The 16,320-nt window shown below is 42.3% G+C and overlaps 1 protein-coding gene across 1 annotated transcript in view; it reads left to right on the forward strand.

Moving 5' to 3' along the window:
• Nucleotides 1-45: 45 nt before the first annotated feature.
• ATXN7 (ataxin 7) overlaps nucleotides 46-16,320 on the forward strand; it is an 89,532-nt gene continuing 73,257 nt past the window's right edge. The window contains exon 1 of the mRNA XM_017875025.1: nucleotides 46-241. Within this exon, the coding sequence (XP_017730514.1) occupies nucleotides 46-241 (196 nt within the window). The remainder of the gene's footprint in view (nucleotides 242-16,320) is intronic.

Here is a 16,320-nt window from a genome sequence, read left to right on the forward strand (position 1 = left end):
TCCCCCCTGCCCCCGTCCTGTGACCCCGCCCCTCGAGGGGCAGAGATGCTATCGTTTGCTGGGTTGCGGAACGCGGAGGTGCCCACACCTACCCTGTGCGTGCGTGAGCGTGCGTCACACTCCGGGCCACTGACCTGCCTCTCCCCTCCTCCTGTGTGTGTGTATCTCCTAGGGACAGAATTGGACGAAAGTTTCAAGGAGTTTGGGAAAAACCGAGAAGTCATGGGGCTCTGTCGGGAAGGTGAGTCCAAGCCCCCCTGATGGAGTTTGTGCAAACCCCTGGGAAGTTTCCTTGACACTTCACTGGGGCCGGGAACTTCAGCCCACCATACCGACTCCCCCACTCCCCAGTGCCTACTAAGATCCTGCCTGAGGAACTTCAGCCCACCATACCGACTCCCCCACTCCCCAGTGCCTACTAAGATCCTGCCTGAGGAGAGGAGGGGGACTAAGATCCTGCCTGAGGAGAGGAGGGAAGGAGGGGGCAGAGCGCTTGGAAAGTTTGGTTTGGGTGCCTCCTGTAATAAGGAGCATCAGGAATCCTCCTGTGACCAGGCAGGAGCAGCATTATTGGTGATGAGTGCTGGGAACTGGCGGGAAGTTTAACCTAGATCTCTGCATTTCTGATCTCCTTACGGAGAAACACGAGTAGAGGAAGGAATTCTCAGCTTTGAAACCTTTCCATGAATGCTTTGGGGACATTTTCTGTTGGCAGTCGAAACGAATTTTGAACTTAAAGATGATGCTTTACCTATGCAGTCTTATTTCTGTAGGATTTAAGGCACAAGTTGAGGGTGCTACAAAAAGATCATCATAACCCGGTGTGCAATTTGGTCAGATTTTTTTGCGAGCTGCCAAGATCAGGGGGGAAAGAAAGCCAGAATTTTATTTGGTAAAACAAGCCTTTACTGCCCGTAGCTAGTGAAATCAGGGTCTAATTATTTGTTTGTTTTAAACTGTTTGTTAAAAAGATACACTAGGGAAATAGCTGTAGCTAAAGGTATGTCTCCAAATGAAAGTCAGGCCAGGTATCTGGAAACTCTCAGACTTTTTCTGGAGATTTTCTTTTTCTGTGAATAGTCAGCTTTTGCTGTCTAATACCTGCATTAGGCCTGGGCACGCCGTGGTCAGAAAGGACTTCTGAAGTTCAGTGAACTTTGGGTTCAGTTTCAAGTCATTCTTTCAGTGACTTAGGACAAGGCTTTGAGTGAGATTTGGACCCGGAATACTGAGTTTATAGTCCCCAAATGCAGTTTTATTTCTCACTTGTAGCCATTTATTTTGGCAGAATTTTTGTCTGTGGCCCAAGAATAGGTAGAACTTTGGCAACTGGAGCATTTTTAAGTCCAAACTTTGCCCATTGTTACTGTCTTCACATTTCCTTCTTGTTTTTCACACCTGCTTTTCTTCACTTAACTCTGTTTCGGTTTTTTTGAATTGGCCACTTCTTGGTCTCTTGGCACTGGGAGGAAGAGTAAGACCAGTGAAAGCCCGATGAGAGCTTCCAATTGGAACAGATTATAGAACAAATTAGTTGATTTTTAAAATGAGAATTGCTGTTTGAGGGTAAAGGAAAGCACAGAACTGTTGATGATGTTGCAATAGGAAAAATCAGTTGCTAGTCCGGTTTTAGTGCTGAATTGGCAGCCTGCCTGGGCTTAAAAAGTTAAAATCACTAGGTGGCAACTCATAGGAAGTAGTTGGAGTAGAGCTTTAGAGGACCTGACCCACTCTTGTTCTTAGTTTTCATTTTCTGGGTGTGGATACATATCCCATACAAGCTTTCTAAATCTGTGTGAAAACAAGATTCTAATTATCAATAATTCTGCTGTAAAGGATGAGTTAAGTGTATTAATGTTACATTGGGTGCCTTGAGCTGGACAGGGATCCAACCAAATTAAGGGGACTGTATCTAATTTTTGCTGTATGTATTATTTAATGTTGGGATACATTTATCAGCATGTTTTCCATGAAGATTTAAGACCTTAAACCACCTGTTTTGAGGCACAAAAGGGACATGAATCTTGTTAGTGTTTTGTTTTGTTTTGATTTTTTGAGATGGAGTCTCGCTCTGTCGCCAGGCTGGAGTGCAGTGGTGTGATCTTGGCTCAGTGCAACCTCCACCTCCTGGGTTCAAGCGATTCTCCTGCTTCAGCCTCCCTAGTAGCTGGGACTACAGGCAGCAGGCCACCACGCCCAGCTAATTTTTTGTGTTTTAGTAGAGACGGGGTTTCACCGTGTTGACCAGGATGGTCTTGATCTCCTGATCTCGTGATCCACCTGCCTTGGCCTCCCAAAGTGCTGGGATTACAAGTGTGAGCACCGCGCCCGGCGCTTGTTAGTGTTTTTTAAGGGTTCTCCTCCTCCCCCTTTTAAAGCTGCTGTAACCATTTAGAGGATACTGTAGCTACCAAGCCACTTGGAACTTATGCCTGAGTCGAGACTGAAGTTTTAAATTCAGTCAGTTCTTCATTTGTTTGTGACTTTGTGGATTTTCTGGGGGTATTTTAAAATCCAAGTTTGAGGATGTCCAGCACTCACTCAGTGGACCTTTATGTTCTCCTAACAGACCGTTATAGGCTGCTTCATAAATGAAAATACATTTAATATTATCAAAACTTATTAGACCATTATTCATTGTATGGATAAAATTTATCTGCTACTAAGAAAAGATGTTTTGAAGTTAAATCCATACTGATTCCTCTTGTTAAACTGAAGAAATATGTAGATAAATTGATCATGTGAATCAATCACTGAAAGTCAAAAACACCTCTATTTTTTTTTTGAAATGGAGTCTGACTGTCGCCCAGGCTGGAGTGCAGTGGCAAGTTCTCGGCTCTCTGCAACCTCTGCTTCCTGGGTTCAAGCGATTCTCTGGCCTCAGCCTCCCTAGCAGCTGGGATTATAGGCACGCACCACCACACCTGGTTAATTTTTGTACTTTTTGTAGAGATGGAGTTTCGCCATATTGGTCAGTCTGGTCTTGAGCTCCTGACCTCAGGTGATCCCTCCGCCTCGGCCTCCCCAAAGAGCTGGGATTACAGGCATGAGCCACCACCCTCACCAGAAACTCCTCATCTTGAAAGATCTCTAGGAATATGCACTTGACTTGAATTCTCCAATTTGCAATTTTGGACCTAGGGGTTATAAAGCCTGGGTGTGAGAGAAAGCTGCTTAACCTTACATTAGTTGTTTCATCTTTCCGAATATACTTTCCCTCTTTGGAAGATAGTACTACCAACTTCCCAAGGTTATTGTAGGAGTTGAAATTAAATTAGATAACATGTGAATGACTCAGTACACACTAATTCCTTTAACTCTCTCGACTGCTGATAACCTTAGGCCTGACTTCTTAATTCTATATTTCTAGGTATGGGATTTTTTAATCTGTGACCTTTGAAAAGGCTTCAGGGGGTTGTAATTCCGCTGAAATTGTATGCAAAATAATGTGTCAGTTTTCTAGGGTAGGTGTTCATAGCTTCTCTTGGATTCTCAAAAAGATCATTTACACGTCCCCACCCCTAAAATTCAAAACTGCTAAGCCAGGCTCTCTGCCTGTTTTTTCTTTTCACTTCTTCTTGTAACTTACTTTGACCAACTCCTATCAGGCAAGACTACCCAAGGGTTAATGCTATGGCAGACGGTTGGAACTCTTGATTTAGATGGAGGGAAATTATTTGTGGTTTTGGTAGGAAACCTACCCAAGGCAAGACTACCCAAGGGTTAATGTTGCGGCAGAAGGTTGGAACTCTTGATTTAGATGGAGGGAAATTATTTATGGTTTAGGTAGTATATCATCCCTCTTCTGCCATTTAGCACAAGTAGGCAAATATTAAGACAAAATTTGGTTATCGTTCAGAGGTCAACCTAGTTTCGTTTGCATTCTCGTATTTGTATTGCCTTATTCTTGTTCTGTAATTTGTAGTATTAGTTGTTAGCATGATTAATTTTGGTGGGAAGAAATTGGTAATACATTTTGACTTTTTGTTGTTGTTGAGACAGAGTCTCGCTGTGTCACCCGGGTTGGAGTACAATGGCATGGGCGCGATCTCGGCTCACTGCAACTTCCACCTCCAGGATTCAAGCGATTCTCCTACCTCAGCCTCCCAAGTAGCTGGGATTACAGGCAGCACCTGCCACCACATCTAGCTAATTTTTGTCTTTTTAGTAGAGACGGGGTTTCACCATGTTGGCCAGGCTGGTCTTGAACTCCTGACCTGAGGTGATCCACCCACCTTGGCCTCCCAGTGTTGAGATGACAGGTATGAGCCACTGCGCCCAGTTGACGTTTTTGAAATGATTAAACTCAAAAGACAAATTACTGTTTTTTCTCCCAAGGTGATTTGTGAAATTCTGGACTTCCACAAATTTTGGATTTGTGAAACTTAACAAAATTATGTTTAGATTGAATTATTTGGTACTAATAACTGATTAGGGTTTCCATATTAGTGCCTGAACATTTACAGACCCTTAAAAAATAAAAACTTTAAATGCCTTAGTTTCACAGCAGATTTTAAAACCTATATGGTGTCATTGTAGGAGTCAGTAATGGAATTGGAAAAAATGACATCTTTGGGAAGCTGTCCATAACTTCTCTAAGTCTAACTGTTGTATGGTATCGAAGTACTCTGCTTTTTCTTTCTGCACTCTAAGTGTCAGCATTTGAAACTGCATTGTGTGATGGCTCCTTGTTTAGAGAGTAAGTTCCCTGAGGGCAGGGATGTTGTTGATGAAGGCATATTCAGCTCTTGCACACCATTGTGCTCGTAAATATTTGCCCCAAAAGTGAATGAGTAGAGTTACTAGGAAGAGTGAATTGAGTCACTCTAGCGTGTGGTTCAAATGACCAATTTTTCATTGTATTGTGACTCCAAAAAAGATAGTATTCTGTGTGCTTGTGTGTTTAGGGGGTGTTGCTGTATGGCCCCAGGGGAGGCCAGAAGCTTTCAGCACTTTTTGTTTCTCTGTCCTTAATATAATGCTCCATTTACACTTTCCAGAAATGGTGCAGACAGGACATCACCTCTCTTATCTCTGATATTTAGGCAAAGAAGTAGAATGGCAACCCAGTGTGATGTCCATACTTGATGATGGGTGATTTCCTTCTCAATAATTAACCTGAACGTGATTGAGCCTGGGGCAAGATGGAAAAGTGGGTGGTTAGCACCTATAGGCAACTAGAGTTCAAAAAAAAGAAACCCAAAACAAGCTTGCTAGGGAGTTGGATAGCCTCAGTAAACACAGACTGAGTCAACACAGTACCACCTTTTTTCTTTCCTAGGGGAAAAAAATGGTTCATGGTTAATTAATGGAAAACAAATAGGTGTTTGTGAAGTATTTTACTGTTAAAGGCACATTGTAGGTATAATTTCCTCTCCCTGAAATACAGAGCATTTCTATTTTTCTCTAGGGTTTCTTTTGTCTGCTTTTCTCCTCAACTGTTTCTTATGGACAATTTGAAACATACAAAGTAGAGAAAATATTTTAATGATCCTCCTTGTATCCATCACACAGTTTCAACAAATGAGTCATGGCCCAATCTTGCTTCACCTCTGCCCTACTCCCCACAGTGAATTATTTTGAAGCATATCATTTCTTTTGGTTTTGTTTTTCCGCTCACATGGACTTCAACTTACTTCCTGCAAAATGGAGGCTTTTTGTGTTCTGCACCTTTTTTTGAGGCAAGTCAGGCTTACATTTCTGATCCTTTCTGTGGGTGTGTAAAGGTTCTGCAGATGGCAGTACTTGCAGTGTGATTATATCTTACGTGGAGATATAAACCAAGCATCAGACAGGAATCAGTAAAATCCAAGTTCCCTGCCTTAGCATCACCTGGTGCTTGTTGAACATTAATGCACATGTAAGGTGCAGTCAGGTGGTTTGGTGGTTTGATCACCCACACTTAAGAAACATCTCCATAGATGAGAATCAGCGTTGCCGTGACAGTGGGCAGTGTCCTTGCTGACAGCTCCTGCGCATGACTCCTTACCTGTAAGCTCTTCACTAACCCATAGTTGCAGGAGCCCCCAGAGACCCATAAAGACCCCCCTGTAGCAGGGACTTTTTCCCAGTTGCGGCGTGTGGGCCAAATCTTGCCTGCCTGGTTTTTGCATTGCGTTGGTTGAAATAAAAACTCAAAAGATTTCATGACGTGAAAATTATATGAGACTTCAATGTCAGTGTCCATAACTAAATTTATTGAAATGTAGCCACAGGCATTCATTTACTTGTCTGTGGCTGCTTGCTGCATACAGTGAACAGCAGAGTTGACTACATGCAGCAGAGACCATATGACCCACCAAGCCCAAAACATTTACTGTCTGGTTCTTTACAGGGAAAGTTTGCTGACCACTATTCTGAGTTCTTTGGTTGATAAAAGGAAACCCAATCTGCAGAATTGCAGAATGTGATCTTATTATTCTTGAACTGTCTATTTTGAACGGGAGAATCTTCAAAATAATACAATTCATTAGTCTTAAACCAAGAGTTCATTCAATAGTAAAGAAACATGTTGAGTTAGAAGCAAATAATGGAGAGAAGAAATGGTTTCACATAAGAAGGTTGCTGTCTTTGTCCACTTTTATAATTCACTGTCACTTTTTTATGGTATACACCTGATTGGGAGCAGCAGAGCATGAATAGAGCTGTTACTGCCTCAGCTTCCAAGAGCCATGGACCATGAGAATGTTGCCTGAGTTCTATTAAGCCCCTCATGGTACGTAAATATTCAGGAGAAAGAGTCCAGAACTTTCATGGAATTTCCATTCGAATTCTCCAGAATCGCTGCCCCTGAGCTGGTTTAGAGAAGCTGAAGCCTTGTTATGGGTCTTAGTAATTATAGGAAAAATTCACTGGGAAACAAATCTGCATTTTGATTAAGAAGGCAGACAGTGTTCTTTAGGCCTGTATCTTTACAGTTTTGTGCTTACTGGAAAGTAACACCTGGCACAATCTATGCTGAATTTCTGAACCCTTACGTTTCACAGTTCATGGAGACCACGCACATGTTTCCATGTGCACAGTAGGATGGGGTTCCCAAGCTGTATCCAATTTACAGTTGTGCTTGGTTCTTGTAAACTCTAATCTCAGGAGGGAAATATGAGGTATTTATGAATCACAATCTTATGATCTAGGTATCACCATTATCTCCATTTTACAGACGAGGAAACTACAGCTCAGAAAAGTGAGGTAGCTCGCTAAGATCACAAAGCATGTAAGAGGCCCTATAACCCAGATCTGTCTAACTACTCCACAGCTCACATGCTTAACCAGTCTGCTGTTCCGAGCTCTTTCCAGAAGGTACATGGCTTTTCATGAACTTGAGCAGGTCACCCTAACCTTTGTTTTTCTTATCCTTGTCTGGAAATACTGACCTTTACCAAAAACCATTTTTTTAAGTAAAAATATCAGAGCCTTTTCCTTGCTGTGCCTTACAATAGTGTGTTGTATTTAGTTGTTTTTTTATGAATTTTTTTCTTTGAGGGGGAGGGGAAGTATCTGCAGTTTGCATTGGAAGTAATTGGCTTTTTTAAAAAAGATTAAATGAAAGCTAAAGTTGTAGCAGATAGCAAACACAATCATCTGGGATTTGTGCCATTAAAAAAAATATCCTTTAGAAAGGGAGAAGTGAAATTTCACTATTTAAATAGCATTTCAGTGCAAGATTGCTTTTAATCACATTGATGTTCACATTGATGTTTTTATGGCAGTATTTCTAATAAATATGCCCCTCTGATTATTATTTTTTGATTGAAATTCTAAGGAGAAAAGAAGCCTGTTAGTAGACTTAGCAGTTGGAGTTACTGTACTTTTGAGAAAAAGGCAGAGGGTTACATTTATATTCATCTTGTACAGCAGGGATTATAATAAATGAGCAGAAGAAGGAGAACGATTTTTGCATTTCAGCCACTCATAACGTAAAACTAGATTAAGTGTTCTTGTTCTTCTTTGTATTAAAGACCCGCTAGCATGAAATGTTTTTTTCTCTTATATGTAAGCATATGGCAAGGAAAAAGAAAGCACTAGTTCATTATCAGTTAGATTCACAATGTTAAAACAAACTATTTCTCTCCCAGATTATACAGATGTTTTCCTTAATCCTGAACTCCAGTCATGCAACAGAAAGGAAGGTAATGCTTTTAACCAGTGGTCCCCAGGCTTTATATTTCAAACAAGAAAGTTTCAGAAATAATTTGGGGACTCTAGACATACGGTTGCTGGCAATTTATATGTACTTACCTCAAAAAAGTATGAGAACATTGTTTTGGAATAAAGGACAGTCCTTTAATTGTGAAAAAGTTTTACTTTAGGAAAGACATATTACCTTGTCATTATTTTTTTCGTTTCATTATGGTCTTCTCAGAGGAGAGTATCTATTTTGGTGTTTGAGTACCATAGCTTTAAATCATTTTTTCCAAGAGTGTGTTCCAGGGAACCCTGTTTCTGTGTGCTCTTAGTTGGTGTTGTGCAGAAAAGGGGTTCCATATGGCAAGTTTGCAGAAGTCAGCTTTACACAGAGGCAATTCTGGGAACCCCAGTTCTAGAATTAAGCCTGGGCTCAAATCTAAGCTCTAGCAGGTAAGCAATTTGAAGGAAACTACATAGCTTTGCTGAACCTCACTTGACTCAGGTATGAAATAAGAATAATGGTAGTAACTAATAGGGGTTGGGAGAATTGAATGACATAATGCAGGTTATCAGTAATGAAAGCACAACGTCACAGGGATGCCTCTCTAATCAAGTCATCAGCCAGGACTGTCGAAGGAGCAGCAGAAAGTGAGATGCCAGTTTTTCTTTAGCAGGCAAGGTGTAGGTAATGAGAGGAAACTCTGACATGCTCAGGATGACAGAGTGTAGCAAATGAACCACAGTTTTTTTCTTTTTTTCTTTTGAGACAGAGTCTTGCTGTATCACCCAGGCTACAGTGCAGTGGCATGATCCACGGCTCACTGCAGCCTTGACTTCACTTCCTAGTCTCAAGCAATCCTCCCATCTCAGCCTCCTGAGTAGCTGGGGCCACAGGGGCACACTACCCTGCCCGGCTAATTTTTGTATTTTGTTTGTAGAGATGGGGTTTTACCATGTTGCCCAGGCTGGTCTCAAACTCCGGAGCTCAAGAAATCCTTCCACCTCACCCTCCCAGAGTGTTAGAATTATAGGCATGAGCCATCACACCCAAACCCCGGTTTCATGCCTTCTTGGACTAGCAAAAATGGGAAGTGGGAGGTGACATTTCTTAGTTCCTCCTTTAGCCACCTCCTTGACTTGAAGAGAGGAGCACGATGTGGGTATTTATTTTTTCCTGCTTGTGCAGAGTTGTACTTGCTCATCTTCTGGAAGCCTGTAGTTTGTGCTGCTTTATGCTGCTGCTTGTAATGTTTTTCAAACCCCCTTTTTTCTGGGCAAAAACGGTAAATTACAGGCAGTGGAATAAAGTCATCATGAAGGTGGGAAGTGGATCAGAAAGATAAATGAGGATACTACTTACATGATTTTTTTAATGTGTGGTGATAGTCGTGGGGGTTTTCTGCCTGTAGAGGGAATTTAGAAAATTGCCTTTTCAGTTCTTGGAAATTTCCACTCTAACTTAGCAGTTCTTCATTTAAATTACCTTGTTCTTTTTGGAAACTGTATAGAAAGACTGGTTTTAATGGAAAAAAATTATCATTATAGAAGTTAATACATGCTCACTGTAAAGATTTTACTAATAATAGAAGTATGGAACACAGAAGCCATCATTCTGTGTAATCCCACTCTGGGCCAATTTTGTATTTTCAGTTACAGGATTTGGACTTAGGGCAAATCACACTCGATCAAGGACACCCATGTAAGTACTTTGGGCACTTATTGGTAAGCAAAACTGAAACTTGACAACGTGGTCATTTCACTTTCTGATCAGGTTGGCAAGTTTCATGTTCTCTGGCAACTCATCCTAGTGTAGATAGAGTCTGAGGATACAACTCCACAGAAGGTGAGAAAGCACAGTCTTAACTCCCAAGTCAGGCACTTGGTCAGCAGATATTTAAGTGCCAGGTTTTCTCATGGGTGTTAGAGATAGAGTGACACAAATCACATGGAGCGCCTGCCCTCTAGGGAAGTGAGACAGTAAATACACAAATATTTCCAAGGACTGTTGAATGCTGTGAAGTCGAAGTAGGCTAATGAGTTGGGGCTGGGGGATTCTAACTAACATGATCAAGGAAGATTTTTCTAAGCATTTAACATTTGAACTGAGACCAGAATGCTGAGAAAGAATCAGCCACAGGCCGGGCGTGGTGGCTCACACCTGTAATCCCAGCATTTTGGGAGGCTGAGGCGGGAGGATCACTTGAGCTCAGGAGTTCAAGACCAGCCTGGCAACATAGTGAGACCCCATCTCTACAAAAAAATTAGCTGGGTATGGTGACCTGTAATCCCAGCTACTCAGGAGGCTGAGGTGGGAGGATCACTTGTGCCCAGCAGGTCGAGGCTTCAGTGAGCTGTGATTGTGCATACTGGACTCCAGCCTGAGCAACAGAGCAGGACCCTCTCTCAAAATGTAAAAAAGAAAGAAGCAGCCATCAGATCTTGTGGAAGGAGCACTCTGAGAAGGGAAGGGGGAAGAATGTAGAGAAATAATGCTGACAAGGTTAGATAGCAGAGGCCAAGGAAAGGAATTTGTATTTAAGTGTAATGAAACTTGGGAGGATGGTTGGTGGTTAGGGGTAGCTTCGGCAAGGGAATTACCTAATTCGTGTTAAGATCATTGGCAAATATGTGGAGGGACTGACTGACCAGGTTAGAGGTGATAGTGACTTAGACTTTGCTAATGGCAGTGGTAATGCAGAGAGGTTATCCTGTTCAGGATATGCTTGGAGGTGGAGTTCACGTGAGTTGATGAAAAATTGGATATGGGTGAGAGAGAAAGATAAGAATTGGGATTTGGGGCTTGAGCAACTGAATGGTACCACTTAATGAGCTGAGGAATGCTGGAGAGTGTGGGAGACTCAGGGTCAGCAGCTCTGATTTTGGCCACACTGTTTGATGTACTTAGTGGGCATTCATGTGCAGCTGTGGTGTCAGCAGTTGAATACACAATCTGGAGCATGGTGGAGCAGCCTGGGGTGGAGACTGGGTCAGTCTATATCCTCAACATACAGAGGACATGGAAAGTCATGGGACCTAGGTTTGTTTCCTAAGATAGGAGTGTCAGTAAAGACTCCATTAGGGCCAAGGGCTGAGCCTTGGGTCTCTCCACAGTGAGGTGGTGAGTGGGTGGGGAGGACTCTCCAGTGAGGCAGTAGGGAAACCAGATGAGTATGGTGGTGGTGAATCTGGGAGGAGAGAAGAACATGCTTTAAGTGAGGAGTGATGGTCTGTGTTACATGCTGCTGTGAAGTAAAGTCAGGCCAGAGAATCAATCTCTGTCTTTGACAGTATGAAGTTCATTAATGACCTTAATCTGGAGAGTTGGGGAGGCAGATCCCTCATTGTATAGGGAAGTGATAGCCCGAGCTGAAGAAATGGAGAGGGCAAGTATGGACAGCTTTTTAAAGGGTTTTGCTTTGAAAGGCAATTGGAGAAATGAGGCAGTAGCAGGATGAAGACACGGGGTAAAGGATCTATGGGAATGATGAGGAGGTTTGTTTTGTTTTATTTGGATAGTATTAGGGAATGTTTGTCTGCCACTGGGAATGATCCAAGAGTAAGGGATAATTGGTCACGTGAAAAAAATTGATAATCACAAGTATAGTACCTTGAGTTGGAAAAAGGAGATGCAACTCAGAGTCCACATGGACAGGCTGATTTTGTATGGAATCAGCGACTTTATCCCATTCTCATGAGAGGAAAAGCATGTGGATTCAGTTGCAGGTAGGGATGTAGAATTGTGGAATAATATGTTTAGTTCATTCTCATCATTTCTGTGAAGGAAGAGGGAAGTTGGGAGATCATCTGTTGAGAGTAAGAGGAAGAGTTTCATCTTCCTTTTTAAGTATCCGGGCAAGGATACGGGGATACAGCCAAGTTAAAACAGACGTTTATGCATCATCCTTTGTAGTAGGGATCCCCAACTCCTCGGCTGTGGATCGGTACTGGCATATGGCCTGTTAGGAACCAGGTAACAACAGCAGGAGGTAAGTGGGGATGGGGTGCTGAGCATTACTGCCTGAGCTCTACCTCCTGTCAGATCAGTGGCATTAGATTCTCATAGGAGCACAAACTCTGTTGTGAACTGTCCGTGCATGGGATCTAGGTTGCGTGCTGCTTTTGAGAATTTAATGCCTGATGATCTGAGGTTCCCTCGGTCCCCACCTAACCCTGGTCAGTGGAAAAATTGTCTTCCATGAAAATGGTCTCTGGTGTCATGAAGATTGGGAACTGCTGCTTCAGAGGCTTCCCAGCACCCTTAGAAGAAAATCTAAACTCCCTAGCAAGGCCTGGATGGTGGGAGTATGTGCCCAGAAAATCAGAAATCTCAGCAACTTGAGGTGGAATCCTGTCAGAGCAGTGGGGTGAAGAAGTAGAGGTCAGGAAAGGAAGGCTTCCTGGAAGAGGTGAAGGGGGAGAGTTGGAGAGTTAGCCAGTCTGGTGTGGAAGCAGCTTGTGAGGCTGGGGCATCACTGTGTGGGAGCCTGAAACCTGTTGCAGCCTTGGCAGGTAGGTAGTGGAGGGCTGGAGATGGGAATAGATGTGTTTGAAAGATCACCATGGTAGCATTGTAGAAATGAATTGGTGGTAGCTAAAGTTAAGGGCCAGTTGGGCATGTAGCCACCTCCTTAATGTGAAATCCCCAAGTTTCTAGGTAATGGTAAATGGAGGAAGTGGAATTTTGAAATGTACTTATACAGTCAGATGAATCAAAATGAATTGTTTCTCCCCTGGTAAAACCTTTTAGTATCTATTTGCTTGCCTTTGTTCATTCATACAACACGTATTTATTGAGCATCTACTTTGTGCTAGGTATTATTCTCATTTTCAGAAAAACAGCAGCAAACAGAACTGCCCTCTAAAGGTTTATTTTAGTGGAGGAGACAAGCAACAAAAACAATGAGTTAAAAGTATATGGCAGGTGGTAATGAGTGTTTTGGAAAAAGATAAAGTATGGGAAATACAATTTAAAATGGGGTGAGAAGGGATTTTGTCACCTACAAGTCATGAGAAGGAGTCATGACTTGTAGGATGTGAGAGCTTCAGTCATGTGCATATTGTGGATGAGCTTTCACACAGAAGGAACAGCAAATCTGAAGTCTCTGGTTGGAGAAGACCTGGTGTTTTGAAGAACAACAGCAGGTAGAGTGGCTGGAGAGGCCAGCGTGGAGAGAGTGCAGTAGAAAAGGTCAGATGCTGAAGGATTATGAGTGAGTTGGGCAGGCAGATCACACAGGGCCTTGTAGCCCACTGAAAATCCAAATCCTTTACTGTTGCCTACAGGCTCCACTTGGGCTTTTTCCCACTTCTCAGTCCTTGCGTATGCTCTTCACACTGACTGGGCTGTTGCTTCTCCTGCTGCCCCACACCTCTTCGCTGATGGTTTCTTCTCAATTGGCTAGACTTAGGTTAAGTGTCACCTGTTTTTTAAATTTGTCCTGATGCTCTCCCTCCCCTTGCCCCCCAGTGCCCAACAGGCTCCAGTGTGTGATGTTCCCCTGCCTGTGTTGGTGTGTTCTCATTGTTCAACTCCTACTTATGAGTGAGAACATGCAGTGTTTGGTTTTCTTTTCCTGTGTTAGTTTGCTGAGAATGATGGCTTCCAGGTTCATCCATGTTCCTGCAAAGGACGTGAACTCGTTCTTTTTATGGCTGCATAGTATTCCGTGGTGTATATGTGCTGCATTTTCTTTATGCAGTCTGTCATTCATGGGCGTTTGGGTTGGTTCCAAGTCTTTGCTACTGTAAATAGTGTTGCAGTAAGCATACATGTGCATATGCCTTTATGGGAGGATGATTTATAATCCTTTGGGTATATACGCAGTAATGGGATTGCTGGGACAAATGTATTTCTGGTAGGAGTCACCTTCTTGAGTCTTCCACATCACTCTCTATATTGCTTTATAGCCATTGTCAAAAGATACCCATTGCTGTCTAGTGTCAACGTAAACCAAGCCATCACTCTTGCTGAAAGGTGCTGTTATTGTTAGATTTGGGGTATAAATGCCAGGTAGAAGGAATTATCATGACAAGTGCTTACATAGGTCTTGGTTAATTTGCACAATTGGCCTGGAGGGGGAAAACAGTATAGACCACCCACTAATAATTCTTGTTGAAGGAGGGAAATAACATTCACTACAGTAACACTCCCCTGTTAGTTATAGAGTGTGATAGAGTGTGGTTTGTCTTTGGTTTGTCTTTGGTTCCAATGTCCTGATACCCTTTTTTGGTTGAATAACAATATAGTGTGAAGAGAGAAATGGTTTTGGAATAGCTGCTTGGTATATACAAATAAATGACAGTGTGCTTGAATCCCTCTGTTACATCACCAGGGTTTTCTTTCCCAAGATAAACTCTGTGCTTTTTTTCAGCCTCTGAATAGGATATTTATTTTCTCCCTTCCCTTTATTCCTGTTTCTAGGCCTTTTTCTGTCCACTCTGATGAACTACTGTACTGGAGACAGACTCGGTGTCTGCTGTAGATTTTATATGCTACACTTTCTGTTCCTCTTATCTTAGCCCCATGTCTGGTGAGCTTTTTATTGTTAACTGGCAGCTGCGATGGCTATTTCTTCAAAAGATCTTGTTGTTTGGTAGATGTTTTCTTAAAAGCTGGTGGCTGTTGCTGAAAATAATCTGTGTTATGTGAGTTTATAATCTATTCATGAATCATATTCTTCTCATTGTAGTGGTAGTTACACTAGGGTAACAAATACAACAATTAATTTTTTTATTCATCAGTGCTGGGTAGTCTTTGTAGAAATTTCACAAAGATCCTCTTTTTTTCTTCACTAGTAATTCTGAAGTAAAAATAGCTACTTAAGGCTGAGCACAGTGGCTCACATCGGTAATCCTAGCATTTTGGGAGGCTGTTGTGGGAGAATCACTTGAGCCAGGAGGTTGAGGCTGCATTGAGCTGTCTTCATGCCACTGCATTCTAGCCTGTGTGGCAGAGCGATACCCTTTCTCAAAAACAAACAAAAAAACGACTTATATATAGGATTTAGATAGATGGCAATCAAGAATTACGAACACATGACAAATCCTTATAGCTATGTGGTTGCATACCCATTTTGTTTGAGTGCCAAGATATTTTTGAAAAGTAATGGATAACTTAAAAAATTAAGCATCTTAGACAATACCTGGTAGAAAGTACTGGTAATAATAGTAGCTCTCATTCTTTGAGCACTTACTGTGTGTGTCAGGCACTGAGTAAAGATCTTTACATGGACTGCCTCACTTCATCCTTACAACAGTAGTCTGAAACATGTATTTATATTATCCCTGTTTTAAAGAGGAAACTGAGGCTCAGGAAAGTTACGTTGTCCCAAATCTCACTGCTTATGAGTGGCAGAACTGCGATTCCTGGTCTGGCTCACCCCATAGCCAGATGATTCCCTGATTTATCAATTTAGCTGTAGCTGATTTCTGCATGTGGAGCTGACATTTGTGGGGACAATAGGAGTAGGTGTTTATTTATTGGTAAATGAATAAAGTATCAGGCGCACTCCAGAGAGCAGTTTAAAATCAGGGAAGTTGTTTGGTTAATGTTTTAGGTAGTAGCAGCAGTAGTGAGGTTCTGGTAGAGAGGGGGAAATGGATTATCTCAGGACCTTGGGCCTAAAACCTTTGGTAGGCTTGAGTGTGCGTATTAGTCCACGTAAGAGTTCATCTAAACTCTATAGAGTATATAGTTTGTAGAATGCATGGTGGAGAAATGGTTAACTCTGAGAAAGCAAATCCTAATGGTTAGTTGAGACAGGTGAAAACAATTTAGAAATTAAACATAAAAGGGAAATGGCGTATTTATTACCCACTTAACACAGCTAATACAACATTTTAGAATAATACACAGAGATCGTTGTAATCCAGAAATTATCCAGGAACCTTTCTCTCTCTCTCTCTCTCTTTTTTTTTTTTTGGAGTGCACCAGCCTCCCGAGTAGCTGGGATTACAGGCACGCGCCACCACGCCCAGCTAATTTTTGTATTTTTAGTAGAGACGGGGTTTCACCGTGTTGGCCAGGATGGTCTCGATTTCCTGACCTCGTGATGCGCCTGCCTCAGCCCCCCAAAGTGCTGGGATTACAGGCGTGAGCCACCGCACCCGGCCTGCCTTTCTTTTGAAAATTAGAATTGTGCCGGGCGCGGTGGCTCAAGCCTTTAATCCCAGCACTTTGGGAGGCTGAGACGG

The sequence above is a fragment of the Rhinopithecus bieti genome, unplaced genomic scaffold (assembly GCF_001698545.2).
Source record: "Rhinopithecus bieti isolate Rb0 unplaced genomic scaffold, ASM169854v2 scaffold_8601, whole genome shotgun sequence".
Classification (NCBI taxonomy): Eukaryota; Metazoa; Chordata; class Mammalia; order Primates; family Cercopithecidae; genus Rhinopithecus; species Rhinopithecus bieti.